This window comes from Nyctereutes procyonoides, unplaced genomic scaffold (assembly GCF_905146905.1).
Source record: "Nyctereutes procyonoides isolate TBG_1078 unplaced genomic scaffold, NYPRO_anot_genome, whole genome shotgun sequence".
Taxonomy (NCBI): Eukaryota; Metazoa; Chordata; class Mammalia; order Carnivora; family Canidae; genus Nyctereutes; species Nyctereutes procyonoides.
Window position 1 is genome coordinate 9219152 of NW_026575121.1, and position 15215 is coordinate 9234366.

Consider the following 15215-nt stretch of genomic DNA (forward strand, 5'->3'; position numbering starts at 1 on the left):
CGGTGCATGAGCCTGCTTCTCCCTCTGCCTGTGTCTCTGCCTCTCTCTCTCTCTCTCTCTCTATCATAAATAAATAAAAATTAAAAAAAAGAAATTATATTTAATTATATTATATTTTCAAAGATTTATTTATTTATTCATGTGTGTGTGAGAGAGAGAGAGAGAGGCAGAGACCTAGGCAAAGGGAGAAGCAGGCTCCATGCAGAGAGCCCGATGTGGGACTTGATCCTGGAACCTGGGATGAGGTCCTGAGCCAATGGCAGACACTCAGCTGCTGAGCCACCCAGGCATCCTGGGAGGTGATTATATTTCTTAAAGTCTTTATCTTCTGGAGCTACATACTAAAATATTTACAGATGAAAAGATACGATGTTTTGTAATGCTTCAAAGTAATCCAGTGAGGATGGGAGTAGGAAGGAGGAGGAGGGCAGGTGAAACCCTGCATCGATAACTTGAGAATTTGTGACTGGTGCATGGAGGCTCTATTATACAGTTCTATTTTCGAACACGTTTGAAAACTGTTGTAATAAAAAGGGAAGGAATGGAAAGATATATATCTACATATATACACACTGTAGTTTTCCTGCATGTAGACTACTTTGGATCTAAGTTGGAAAAGTCAATAGTTATAAAGGTATTTGAATATCACTGTTGGGAGAAAAAGACAGGAAAATAAAACTTTCTGAAACAAGTAATTGAAAGTATACAACTCAAAACCGAAGCAAATGATTTAAGAAAAATGTCTAGCCTAAAATTTAGGATGACACATAGAAGGAATGAAATCACCAAGGCATTTTAGGAGAACTTGTCAAAGCTGACTACAACCCAGGCTCATACCAGTTTAGGGTGGAATAAAGGGAGTTTCCAAGATCATTAGGTCTTTGACCTGCTTTTGCTTTTTTTTCCTTTTCTTTTCTTTTTTTTTTTTTTAGTTAAAGGAAAAGAGTAGGTTGCCTTCTCTTAAACATAGGACTCTGAAAATAATGAGCGATCTAGTTTCCAATAATGCCAGCAGGTGGCGCATTTTTGGCTGCCCCCCCAGCCCCCCCAAACCCCAGCTAAGAAAAATTTGAGAACCAGTGTGAATATATGAAAATCAGAAATGCTGCCTTTTCATCCTTCACATTATGCTGCTTTCCGGGAAAACATTTTACAAGAATACAAGTAGAATAATCTTTGTTTTGCTATTTCTTTTCCACCTTTGCCGGGGCTTGAATTTTGTATTAAATAAAGAATTCTTGCTTTCACTTTTTCTTTAATAAAATATTACTGATTAAAACCCCAAGTGGCTGCCAATCTTCACATTGTGGAATGCCTGAAGATGTGGTCTAGACCCTAAACTCCAGTGAGCCAGAAAGCCAACGTGCGTTTCACAGCGTGGGATGACCCATGGTGTCTTTTGGCTTGTGTCCCGGGATTGTATGTTAATTTCAGCGCCTCTGAAAATTTCCCAGAGGCAACCAAAGGTTTCAACTTAGCCTGGAATGATCTCAACACCCACCCTGGTCCAGCTCCCTAAAGAATATCCAGTGCTGAGGAAGCTGGAATGTCTGCTTCTCTCAGGGAAAGCCCTAAGTGGATGCTTTTTGATGTGAATCCCTGCAGCAGGACACAACTCAACCTTCTGTTAGACACAAGGGTGTCCTCAGAATCTTTAAAACAATTTGGAGGTCTCTGAGAAGAAGCTAAGTGAAAATTCCCATTCTCCACCCCTTTGGAATTTGGGCTAAGTTTGCTGTAAATGAGTCTGAAAAACAGCTGTAGGGGATCCCTGGGTGGCTCAGCGATTTAGCGCCTGCCTTTGGCCCAGGGCATGATCCTGGAGTCTCGGGATCGAGTCCTGTGTCGGGCTCCCTGCATGGAGCCTGCTTCTCCCTCTGCCTGTGTCTCTGCCTTTCTCTCTCTCTCTACGTCTATCATGAATAAATAAATAAAATCTTAAAAAAAAAAAGAAAGAAAAACAGCTGCAAGTATTTTGTTGTTTGCTCCAAGGCAGAGGAAAGGGACATAGGTCATTTAGTTTCTAAAGGAATACCTAATTGTCAATGCCCATTACACATACATTCATAATAGAGACTTTTATGAGATCCACTTTATTGTGAGAAATATCTCAGACATAGTAGTTCTTGTTGCTAATTTAATCGAATGCTATTGTTTTCACTGAATCAACCTTTTCATCACTACTTCTAGGAAAATATTTCCTGTAATATATTAAACCCTTGGGAAGTAGAAGTTAACTTCTTAAGATGATTCAATAATAATTGAATCAATTAAAGAATGTCCTTCTCGGGGCCCCTGGGTGGCTCGGTCATTTGAACATCTGACTAGATCTCAGTTCAGGTTATGATTGCAGGGTCAAGAGATTGAGCCCTGTGTTGGAGGCTCAGCGTGGAGTCTGCTTGTCCTTCTCCCTCTGTACCTCCCCCCACTCATGTGCTTTCTCTCTCTCAAATAAATAAACAAGATCTTTTCTAAAATGTCCTTTTTTCCCCCTTTTACACCTGTCTTGTTTACAATAATACTCCACACAAAATTTTAGGAAATCCAGAATACTACAAAGAAGAAAATAAGGATTACCTATAATTCCACTGGACTTTTAAATATATATATATATATATATATATATATATATATATATATATATATATATATATATAAAATCTCACATATGTTGGTTTATTTTCTTTTAAAGTAGGCTCCCCGCCCAGCACGGAGCCCAACTTGAGGCTTTAATTCACGACCCTGAGATCAAAACCTAAGCTGGGAATAAGAGTCAAATCCTTAGCCAACTGAGCCACCCTGGTGCCCCATGCATCATATGTTTTTAAATGGAACTCAGTTTTCTGAATTGGTTGGGTTTTTTTTGGTACCCTCACCACTTCCCTTTTTATTTTGTTTGTTTGATAAGGGTTTTTTTTTTAACACTGTCTTTCATTTAATGATATATTGTGGACATCATTGCATATTAATAAATATAGATATACCACATTATACTCCTTTTTAAAAATCATGGAGGAGAAAGCAGTATTCATAGTACCAGCATAAATGTCTTTAGGGATTTTTTAAATTGAGAAATAAAATACATAAAGTGTATGTATTTCACGTATATCAAAGTTTCCTGTATATCCCAATAAATTTTTACACATGAAAGTGTGTTTGCTTGGGCTGCCATAACAAAATACTATAGACTGAGTGGCTTAAACAACAGAAATTTATTTCTCATGCTTTAGGAGGTGGGAACGTCCAAGATCAAGGTGGTGGAAGGATAGATTTCATCCTGAGGTCTCTTTGTCTTGGATAAAAAAAGAAGAGAGAGCGCATACTCACAGGCTCTCTTATAAGGGCACAAATGTTACTAGACCAGGCTTTCACCTTTTTGACTCATTTAACCTTAAAGGCCCTGTCTCCAGTACAGTCACACTAGGGGTTAGCTTCAACATATTAAAATGGGGTGTGTGTGTGTGGTATGTGTGTGTGCACACAATTCAGTCCATAGCAGTAGGTTATTTTTTAAGGAGAATAAACCTTTATATACTATATTACTTAAGTTATATATCTGCATACACAAATCAAAATAAAGAAACAATTTCATTGGATAATTTAGGAGAATGATTAATGTGGATCCTTTATTTTTTATTTTTTTTAATGTGGATCCTTTAGAATTTGTTCCCTACTGGAACATAAACTTCATGTGGGCAAAGATTTGTGTCTTTTCTACTCGTTGCCAAATTCTCATGTCCAGAACACAGTGAGTAGCATATAACTGGTGCTCATTATTGAACGGACGATGGAATATTTTATTTTTTCGCCTTGATTGAATCTAAGTTCTATTACTTACCAGTTCTTTTACTTTGGACAAGTTACTGAAGCTCTCTGTGCCTTAGTTTTCTTTTCTGCAAAATGGGTATTTTAGGACTGTTGTAGTAAGGATTAAATTAATTAATAGGTCTAAATTACTAATATAAGATTTAATATATACTAGGTAGAAGTAGATACCTTGCAGTATGTAATGTTAGATATTTATATTTAGGGTTAATTGTCCTTTTTATATGTGGTCACGACCTAAGAAAATATCCTGTGAAGTCGATTATATGGGATGTTTGCCTTGGCTTTTAAGGAGGAAATATTGAGACACAGTGGTTATGTGACTTGTACTATTCAAGGTAAGGCAATATGTTTGTATTTTCCTGGAATTGTTTATTAGTTGGATTTTCATAATTCTTTAATTGGTAGTTCACAAACTATGAACCTAGTTTGAGCCCCTAAATTCTACATGTACATGCAACATCTTTAAAGTCATTAGTTAGTGGATATATATAGTCTCCTATCTTTTGGATCCTGTTATGATTTTTAAAAATGCACATTTATATCCTGTTTTAATCATTAGGTATTTTCTCAAGTAGTGGAAGTTGCAAGAAGAACTATTAACATGCAGAATTGCACAGGGGGGAAAAAAGGAAAGAAAAAGAAATAAGAACAAAACCGAAAAAAAAAACATGCAGAATCCCTATCTGGGGATGATGAAAAGTATCCTCAAAAAAAAAATCAACCACTGCTTTAAGAAAAATAAAAACTAACAAACAGAAACCACTGCTTTAGTGGCTCCATTATATAATTTTCATATATAAGGAAATTCTTGTAATTTCATATTAATATATTAATATATTGTAAACCTTGATTCCCCAAATCAGAATTGTGGAGCATCTCTTCACTGCGTTTGCCTGTCTCTAAGAGACCAGATTTTTGGCTGGGGTCTTGGAAGCCAGCCTGGGCATAAACTACAACTCCCAGCATTCCTGGGTTGGAGCTGCCGGAAGTTGTAGTTCACCCTACATCCCTCCACCGCCCGCCCGACCTGCCCCATCGCCACCCGCGCCCGGCTCCGGATGAGTGCCGCCTGTGGTCATCTCCTGCGATTTTCTTTCTCGCTTTGTTAATTTTCTCTCGTTTCTCCCCGTTAGCCGTTACGCACGCGCCACGACTGCTCCGGAGAAGCCGAGAGCAAAGCGTGACCCCGGAAGGAGTGAACCCGGAAGTGAAACTGACCCAGCGTCTGTCGGGCTGCGATGTAGCCGGTCACAGAAGGTTCCCGCTTCAGAAAGGAAAGCTAGCGTCCTTTCTTCTTTTTCTTAGGTACTCACGATTTTTATTTTCTCTTCTTCGACCTTAAAAAGTATTTTTTCCACCCCCATTTTTTTCCCCCCGCATGTTGCCTCGATGGGATCACTGTGTATACCGAGTTACAAAGTAGGGCTGACACGTGCTGCTCTGGCGCAGGCGCAGTGTCCCTTGTGACCTGCAGGCCCTGGGAGTTGTGCCACTGAGGTGGGTGATGGAGGAGACTTGCGGTTCCCAGGTGGAGGGGACCCAAGCGAGTAGACGTCTTGGTTTGTGGGGGGGGTTTTGGTTTTGGTTTTTGGTTTTTGGTTTTTGGTTTTGGTTTTGGTTTTTTTGGTATTTGTTTTTCTCCTAACATTGAGGTTCATGACCTTAAGAGTCACTCTACTACTGTTCCCTGGGCTGGAAATTTTAGCTAGAAGCGTACTAACAGGAATTTGTCATCCTTTTGTCCATGTTTTCAAATGGACTCACTTCTGATGTGCTTGAGACTGGACGTAAAGACACACACGGGAACTTGTGCAGAGGGTCTGTACCATATGTGCCTGCCGGGCATTGGTGCGTTCTTCCACAGTCCTTTTTCCCAATGCGCTTCAGTGTGTTAAAGTTCAGTAGTAGAATGCTGCAAAATCCTAATGTTTTGGGGGACCGTTCCGAATATTTAATTTTATAGAAGATTGTGATTTTTTTCAAGCTAGCTGACTTCTAATGCTCAAATGAGTTACTATATGCATGCCCCTCCTAGCATGATAGGAATGCTGGAGGCCATAAAACTTTGACCCTTATTTCAACGTTGAACCTCAGAATTTTGGGGGCGAAGTGTTTTTCCTAAAATATGTTTTCCCTTGGTAAAACCATTCTGTGCTTTGGTTAGCTTATGATTATATCTATGAGAAGGGAGAAGAACAGGAAATTAGTGAACACGGCCAATTCCACCTAACTTGTAATTTTTTTTTAAAGATTTTGTTCACACACACACACACACACACACACACAGACCTAGGCAGAGGGAGAAGCAGACTCTCAGCGGGGAGCCTGATACAGGACTCAATCCCAGGGTCATGACCTGAGCCAAAGGCAGAGCTCAACCACTGAACCACCCAGGTGCCCCTAACTTGTAATTTTTTAAAAATGTTTTTTGCTTCTTGTGACAGTAATATGTGCTATGTGTATAGAAAAATCAAAAAACACTGAAAGGTAGAAAAAATGGAAAGCAAGCAAAAGGTATCCACAATCTCACAACTAGAGGTCATCTTAGTAACATTTTGGTATGTTTCTTTTTTAGGTTGTTGCTTTTTTCCCAGAATACTCGTTTTACCTTTTTTATATGGATTACCATATGTCATAGAAAATTTTGAAAACCTCATTGATATTATATTGTTTTGCATTCTGCTTTTTTTCACTTAATGCAAATATTGCCACTGTCCCCTTTTACCAGACCTACTTATTTAATCTGTTAACTATTTGAAGTTTTCTTCCTTTAGGATCTGATCTAAAAGGGAAGCCCTGAGCTCTGAACAGGCAAACTGCATTCTAGTATTAGTTCTGCATCTGTCTGGCTGAGTGAATAATCATGATTAAGTTTCTCGACTCACTTGGGCATCTGGATACCTCAAATTAAAGAAATAGACAAGAAAACAGTTAATATTTCCTTCAAACTTTAGAAATCTATGAATATGTGAACCACCTAAAACTTGCCTGATTGATATCTTTCAAGTATTTGTTCACATATTCAAGTCTAGACCCTGGATACTTTCTAGAATATAGCTGATTTAACCCAGTCTGTTGATAAATTTATTAATTATGCTCCTACTCATTTGCTGTAGTTAATTATAAACATCGAATGAATAAAAAAAGGTGCTGTCTTCATTTATTTTAATGTTATATTCAGAGATTTGAAGAATTATTTTCTTTTTATGGATTACTGAATTTCAGGACTTTGAAGCTGGTTGTGCCCACAAACTGGACAAGATTTCTTGAGGCTACTTCCAGATTTTGTATTTGTAGATTCGATTTTTTTTCAAATTGTGTTTATTATATTTCAGATGCTGAGATGAATCGTCACCTGTGTGCTTGGCTTTTTAGATGTTCATCTCTTAATGGTCACCACCAGCGCCACATCCACCCCCAATTTCATCAATTTACACAGATACATCTTGATACAAGGCTGTGGGTTTTTAGACAAAACGGGAATCCCATTCTCCATCATCGGTTAAATAAGAATTGTCCTAGGAGATACTGTGGACACCAGGACACCAGGGTGCTGTGGAAGCATAAAGCACTACAGAAATATATGGAGGACCTGAATAAGGAGTACCATACACTTGATCAGCGTTTGCAGCATATGTCTGTGAATGAAGGCGACCGAAAGTCTTTGAATCGAAGGCATGCCGAGTTAGCACCACTTGCAGCCATTTACCAAGAAATTCAGGAAGCCGAGCAAGCAATTGAAGAATTAGATTCAATGTGTAAAAGTAGGTGAAAAATATGTGCGTGTAAAGGATGCGATTGATTTTATAGGTTAAAGCTTTATTGAATGCAGTCTTTTAAAAATCCTAGAGTGAATACACTCTATACTCGGAGAAGACAGGATTCTATCCTGGGTGTTTGATGTATTTTGGCTACTAAAAATTAATTACTAAGAGACCAGGCTCCTTGTGGTGCTTCAAGAAGTTTTTAGAATCTAGGAGCCTAAATATTGACCTTTACAGAAAACTTTAATTTATTGAGTGGGATTTTACTGAGCATATAGCGGAGACACAAGAATACAGTCCCTACCCATCAAAGGGCTTATATGGTCAGGTATTATTTCATCATCCCAGAAAGAACCCTGCACCTGGTAGCCACTTGCCCCAATTCCCCCTTCCCTACCAACCCAAGGCAACTGCTAATCAATCTACTTTCTAGATTTACTTATTTCAGGCATTGTATATAAATTCCATTCCATTGTGTGGATCTACTGCATTTTATTTTATCCATTCATCAGTTAATGGATATTGAGTTGTTTCCACTTTTTGGTCATTATGAACAGTGGTACTACAATTGCCTATTATAACTCTACACATTTAACCTTTGGAGGACTTGCCAGACTGTTTTTCCATAGTGGCTACACCATTTCTACTTTGCCCTTTTTATTCTAGCTATCCTGGTGGATGTGAAATGGTATCTCGATTGTGGCTTTGATTTGCATTTCCTTGATTAATGATTTGAGCATCTTGTCATATGCCTGTTGGCCATTTGTATCTTATCTCTGGATAAAGATGAGACCCTTTGCCCATTTTTAAATTAAGTTGTTTGTCTTATTAATGAGTAGTGAGAGTTCTTTATATTCTAGCCCTGAGTTCCTTATGAGATAAGTGATGTGCAAAAATTTTCTCCTATTCTATTTGTAGGTTATGTTTTGAAGCCCCATAATTTTTAAAATTTTGATGATGTCTAATTTATCTTTTTTGCTCTTGTTGCTTGTGTTTTTGGTATTTTATCTAGGAATCTATTGTGTAACCTAGGGTCACAAAGGGTACATCTATGTTTTCTGAGAGAGTTAAATTTTTTAACCTTATGTTGACTTCTTTGATCTATTGGGATTAATTTTATATAGGATGTGAGAGATGTTTACTTTTAGTTTTGGTATTTCTTTTTTAAGATTTTATTGATTTATTCATGAGAGAACGAGAAGCAGAGACACAGGCAGAGGGAGAAGCTGGCTCACAGCAGGGAGCCTGATACAGGACTTGATCCCTGGACCCTGAGCCCAAGGCAGATGCTCAACTGCTGAGCCACCCAAGTGTCCCTAGTTTTGATATTTCTTAATACTGCTATTGCCTTAACATTTTTTCCCATATGAAAAATTTCCAAAATGTACAGAAGTTGAGAGAACTGCACAATGGACTAACCTGAGATTCAACATTTATCCAGCTAGTGCTCAAAGCTTCTGTTTCTAAAATTTCTTTTATGCTCCATCCTGTTCCATTAAATGTTAGCAACGTTAAGCAACGTCAAGGCCAGCCACAGTTATACCTGTAAAAGTCCTGTATTTCCAGAGGCGTATTTTTCTACCTTCTGTTGGTGCTTCTGTGAGTTTCTCACCCATGTTTACTGAGGATTTTTTTGTTTTTATTCTTTTGTATGACACCACTCAAATTGGTAATTAATTAGTTTTGGGAAGGTTCTTTGCATATAATAGGAGCATCCTAAATGCTTTTTAAACTAAATGACATAATCTTTTTCAGCCTTGGTTGTATCACATATAATTGAGATTGAATTGGATTGTTTCTGAAGTCTCTTCTAGGTCCAAAATTCTGCTGTTCTGTAATAACCGTGATAAAATCAACATTTACTGTGCTAATATGTGCCAGGCACTTAGCTCAGTATTTTACAAATAGTATCTCGTTTGAATATTCACAGTGATCTTACAAGGTGGGAATTATCATTAATGAAGAAACTTTGAGCTTAAAATGCCAAAGGTCACTCAGCCAATCAGGTGAGGAGCAAGGATTTGAACCCAATCAGTGAGATTCCACAGCCCCTGTTGTTATCCACTGCACCATGAGTCGAATTCCAGTAGAGTCTGCCTCTGTAGTATACCTTTCATGAGTCCCCTTCTATTCTGCTAATTTATATCTTTATTATATCTCCTCCTGGATAGTTACAATACATTCCTAACTTGTACTGTCACTTCAGGCTTTCCCAGTCCAAGTGCAACCTTACTCATATTACTCCCCTGCTCAAAATTTTCAGTAGCTCCCATTGCCAATAAATACAGATTCTTGATTTGGTATTTAAGAGCCTCTGCAGAGGGGCACCTGGGTGGCTCAGTTGGTTAAACGTCTGCCTTTAGCTCAGATAATGATCCTGGGGTCGTGGGATCTAGCCCCACGTTGGGCTCCCTGCTTGGCCGAAGCCTGCTTCTCCCTCTCCCTCTGCCCCTCCTCTATCCCCCACTTGTGCTCTCTCTGTGATAAATGAAATCTTTTTAAAAAGCCTCGCAGAGTGACACCAGCCTCTCTGCATAGCGTGTTAGTTCCCTTTGCATATGCAACCTTCCAAGAAAAATAGATAACTTGCTGTTCCCTGAATATACCCATGTCATCCCATAGCTATCTGTGCAGACATTGTTACCCACCAATTTTACCTTGCTAAAATTCATTTCACTTACAAAGTTTGGCTTGGTGGGGGATCCCTGGGTAGCTCAGCAGTTTAAGCGCCTGCCTTGGGCTCAGGGCATGATCCTGGAGTCCTGGGATTGAGTCCCACATCAGGCTCCCTGCATGGAGCCTGCTTCTCCCTCTGCCTGTGTCTCTGCTTCTCTCTGCGTCTCTCATGAATACATAAATAAATTCTTAAAAAAAAAACAAAACAAAGTTTGGCTTGGATGTCATACTTTGGCTTCAATTCCCTCTGTAAAACAAAAATGTTACCTTTCTCTGCTTTGAATTTTGATCTTTTATGTAATCGTCTAAACTTCTGTCCCTTCCCTCATTACCTGTTCCTCAACGACAGAGCCTATCTTACTCATTTTTATATTTCCTGCAGCATAGGATATAATAGACTCCCAAATCTTTGGGATATAATGAAATTGAAGTAGATTTCACAATCAGTAAATAGTAAGAGGCCACAAAAATAATTTTATGTGACTGCAGATTAGCTTTTTCTGACACCTTTGACCCAACAGGTACCTATATGGAGTCATGTCAGCCTAGTTTCCTTTTGTGGCAGAACTGCATGATGCAGGGCCACCAGTGATATTACAGTTCTGCCACAGATGATCCATAATTAGAATTTAGTTCAGATGGTGTCTGTCCAGGAAACCTTCCTCCAGTGCTGAAGTCTGGCATAGACCCCCCTCCTTTATGCCTCCATAGCATTGCCCTATCATATATTATAATTGTGTGTACATGTCTCTTTCCCACCAGACTGAGCCAGTTGGGGCCTGGAACCATGTTTTATTCATCCTTGTGTCCCCAACAACTAGCAGAGTATCTGGCACATAGTAAGTGTTAAATGTTGAAAGCTGGAATGATGGGACGCCTGGGTGGCTCAGCGTTTGAGCGTCTGCCTTTGGCTCAGGGCGCGATCCTGGAATGCTGGGATTGAGTCCCACATAGGGCTCCCTGCATGGAGCCTGCTTCTCTCTCTTCCTGGGTCTCTGCCTCTCTCTCTGTGTGTCTCTTGTGAGTATATAAATAAAATCTGAAAGAAAGGAAAGAAAGAAAGAAAGAAAGAAAGAAAGAAAGAAAGAAAGAAAGAAAGAAAGAAAGAGGAAAAAGAAAGAGGAAAAAGAAAGAAAAGAAAGAGAAAGGAAGGAAAGAAAGAAAGAAAAGAAAAGAAAAGAAAAGAAAAGAAAAGAAAAAGAAAAGAGAAAAGAAAAGAAAAGCAACCAAGCTTGAGTGAGGCATGGAATCATACCAGATTCAGATTTTAATGACTTCCATGACTAGGGAAGAAGTTTCAAGAGCCTTCTGTTTTATTTATTTTATTTTTTTTGAGCCTTCTGTTTTATAATTATGATTTTTCATTTCTGTTTTCTTCTTTACTATTAACCAAACATTTCTACATAACATTGCAAGTATCACCATTAACAAATAGAGTCTACGTATCTAGAGCAATGGAGTCAAAGGTTCCAAGATCTGTCTCTCTCATTGTTAGCTTTTCAAATTGGAGTTCCATGATTTAACTTTCTGTTTTTGAAATGATGTGAAAAGGACCACTGTTTTCATAAAGGAAAGGCTACAAAGATGTTTTGTTTGACCTATGGGGTGTTTTTAAAAAGTGTTTACTAGGAAAAAATAAAAAAAATAGAAATAAATAAAAAGTGTTTACTAGGTATAAATATTCAAGAGATTTAAAAATTTTAGGAGGTCTTATTTCTGACTTTGAAAAAAATGGAGGTGCCAGCCATGCTGGATTATGCAGAACATGCTGAGTAATGACTGCTACCTTTTAAGACAAGAAGTGGTCACTCCAGTTTACTCCAAAACTTGCCTTATTTGGGTTTATATTTAATTAACCAGTCCTTTTTCAAACTTGTTTTATTAATCATTGGTTTCTAATCAGCTCTAGACATTCAAATCATAAACTCTTTGGGGCAATGATCATACTTCTTTGCACACTGAGTTCTTTAGACATACTTTACAAGTTCTTATTAATTGATATTCTCTATTAGAACTGTTCTTTTGTATAATCCCTCCTTCACAACTGAAAGAAAACTTAGTAGGTAGAGATTATGTACCTATTTAAGAGTTTCTCTGTATTTATTTTTTTATTTTTAATTTTTTTTAATTTTTATTTATGATAGTCACACACACACAGAGAGAGAGAGAGAGAGAGAGAGAGAGAGGCAGAGACACAGGCAGAGGGAGAAGCAGGCTCCATGCACCGGGAGCCCGATGTGGGATTCGATCCCGGGTCTCCAGGATCGCACCCTGGGCCAAAGGCAGGCGCCAAACCGCTGCGCCACCCAGGGATCCCAGTTTCTCTGTATTTAAAAACGTTCATCAGTTTTGCTGCTTTGTAGGTCTAAGTAAACAAGATGAAAAGCAGTTACAAGATCTCGCATTGGAAGAGAGGCAAACCATTGCTGAAAAAATCAATGTGTTGTACAGTGAGGTACGTTTTAGGAGGTAAACTACTTGATTGTGTTAATATAGAAGAATATTGTTTTGCTAGGCTATACTTTGGTGTTCAAAGTACTTTACAAACACCAGTTTATTAAGTCTTCTTTTATGATAAATGATTACGCTGGGATTAGTTGGTAATTTGCTACAGATCGAGACTGAAGCTATTGGGATGCCAGAGACTAAAACATTGCCTTCCCCTCACCACCCCCGCCCTACCTCCATGAGCAACTCTATTTCAAAGCTATTAACTTGCCAGGCAAGGAGACAGATGCTGGTAAGGAAATTTAGTTCATCAAGAGGAAGAATCCGTGGTTTTTAAGGCTTAGAAAAGGAGAGTAGTTCGTAGTGACTGTGTTCATTACGGATTGAAAATTTGCTTTCTGGATAGAATAGAATGAATCCAAGGCATAGACACAGTTGGTTCACACAAGTCTTTAGCTCCTTGTAGTTCAATGGATGATTTGTCTGAAAGAATGAAAAACTCGGAGCTGTATAGCATCTCCCCTTCCGTCCTATTGGCCATCCTCCTGCCTTCATTCTCCCTACTCGGGGAGTCCATAGAGGGCCTCGTTGAAGGGAATGAAGTAGAGGTATCAGTTATTGTTATCTCTAACCAGCAAGTCAAAGGCAGAAGTAGGGTGTCATTCTTGGTCAGATATTCTCTCCCACAGATGGTCGTTTCTAGCAGAAATGGAGTATTTAAAAGGGCAGTAGGGAGAGTCATGACACGTAGGAACTTTTAGTCTGACTTGAAAGACTTTTTAGTAATAAATCAAAAATAAAATTGCTTCCCTTTTCTCCTTTAGAGGGAAGCTAGTCACTTTCCTTATTAGGAATCCTTTGTTTTCTTGTCACAGTTCAGAAACTATTTGGGCCTTATCCTGGGAGTCCTCAATATACTCTTTAAGCAGAACAGCTCTACTGAGAACACAGGGCATGACCTGGGGGCCACTGTCCTCTGTGGCAGGAGAGAATACACAATCATATGTAAAGAGTCCTCATTTTCTCCAAATGAAGACTTTCAAAGCTTTACTTCATTCATTAGATGAAAGAAGCTACTGTTCAGAACTAATAAGAGGCAAAATCTGAAAAAAAAAAAAAAATTGAATGGAGCACTCTAGACTTTGATCTAAACTTGGGCATTTTAGAAATTAAGATAATCTGATAGCATTGTGGAAAGTACCCTGACAAGTAACTCCATTGTTACCATGAATTGATCACTTATTTTGGGTCTAATGCAGTCTACTTATTATAGCATTTAATGACTAGACCTCATTGGGATGCTAGATGATTTTGTTAATTACTGATTTTTTTTTTTTAATGTTTGCAGGTCTTTTATCTAAAATCAAAAAAAAAACTCAAGCAATAGTATACAATGGAAAATATACACAGAAATGCTGATATTTTTTTTCCTTTTTCAGCTCTTCCAGAGTCTAGTGCCAAAGGAGAAATATGACAAAAATGATGTTATTATAGAGGTGACATCTGGAAGAACTACTGGAGGTCAGTTAAATAATTTTATTGTAAATGACCCAAAAAGTACACACTTAAGTTTTGCCTTGGTTTGACACACTATAACTTCAAAAGTCCATTAAATGTTTTTCACTATGGAAACAGTTACTCCTTATTTCCCAAGGGGCCTATACGTAAGAATGGCTCTCTTAAAAAATCTCTGCTAACTGAATATTTTTTGTATTTTTTTAGGTGATATCTGCCAGCAGTTTACCCGGGAAATATTTGATATGTATCAGAATTATTCAAGCTATAAAAACTGGAAATTTGAACTTCTGAATTATACACCAGCTGATTATGGTAGGTGTATTTGATGATTTTGTCCATAAATGATACTGAAAATTATTTTACCTCTGATCTTGATTAGAGAACCCTGTTGTCCCATTTGTAAAAAACGTTTTATCTGTACCTACTAAATGCTGTGATACAGGCCCATCAATCTCAGCAGCTTTTCCATGGTAGAGGTCTTACCTGGGAGAACAGAGTGGGAGATAGTGAAGGAAGGAATGTCTGAATTAGAGAAAATTTCCCTGGGGAGGCTATATGTATTAAGGTTTTTATTCTAAAGAATTTTATCATTTATGTGATGCAATCTGAAAGTATTATCAATTAGACTGAGTGGCTAAGATATATTAGATTTTTTTTTTAACTTCTTAAATTTTTTTTTAGAGAAAGGAAGTGGGGTGGGGAGGGGCAGAGGGAAAGGGAGAGAAAATCTCTAGCAGACTCCACGCTCAACACAGAGCCCAATGCAGGGCTCAGTCTCACGACCCTGAGATCACGATCTGAGCTGAAATCAAGTAGTGGACATTTAATTGACTGAGCCACCCAGGTACCCCTAACTTCTTAAATTTTTATAATCTCAACAGCTAAGTGCTCATAACAGAATAATCTTTCCAAGGACCTGGTCTGCCAGTGTTTTTGCCTTAATGCCTCTCCTCATCACTCTGCCAAATCCATTGAAATTAT

The 15215-nt window shown here is 38.3% G+C and overlaps 1 protein-coding gene across 4 annotated transcripts in view; it reads left to right on the plus strand.

The window, feature by feature from the left end:
* Window positions 1-5054: 5054 nt before the first annotated feature.
* Window positions 5055-15215, plus strand: part of MTRF1 (mitochondrial translation release factor 1) — a 56527-nt gene continuing 46366 nt past the window's right edge. For 2 of the 4 annotated variants that reach the window (XM_055335712.1, XM_055335714.1), the window contains exons 1-5: window positions 5140-5325; window positions 7164-7592; window positions 12632-12723; window positions 14156-14237; window positions 14439-14546. In XM_055335712.1, the coding sequence (XP_055191687.1) occupies window positions 7172-7592; window positions 12632-12723; window positions 14156-14237; window positions 14439-14546 (703 nt within the window). In that variant the 5' untranslated portion in view covers window positions 5140-5325; window positions 7164-7171. The other 2 variants (XM_055335713.1, XR_008665753.1) reach the window with 2 other exon arrangements.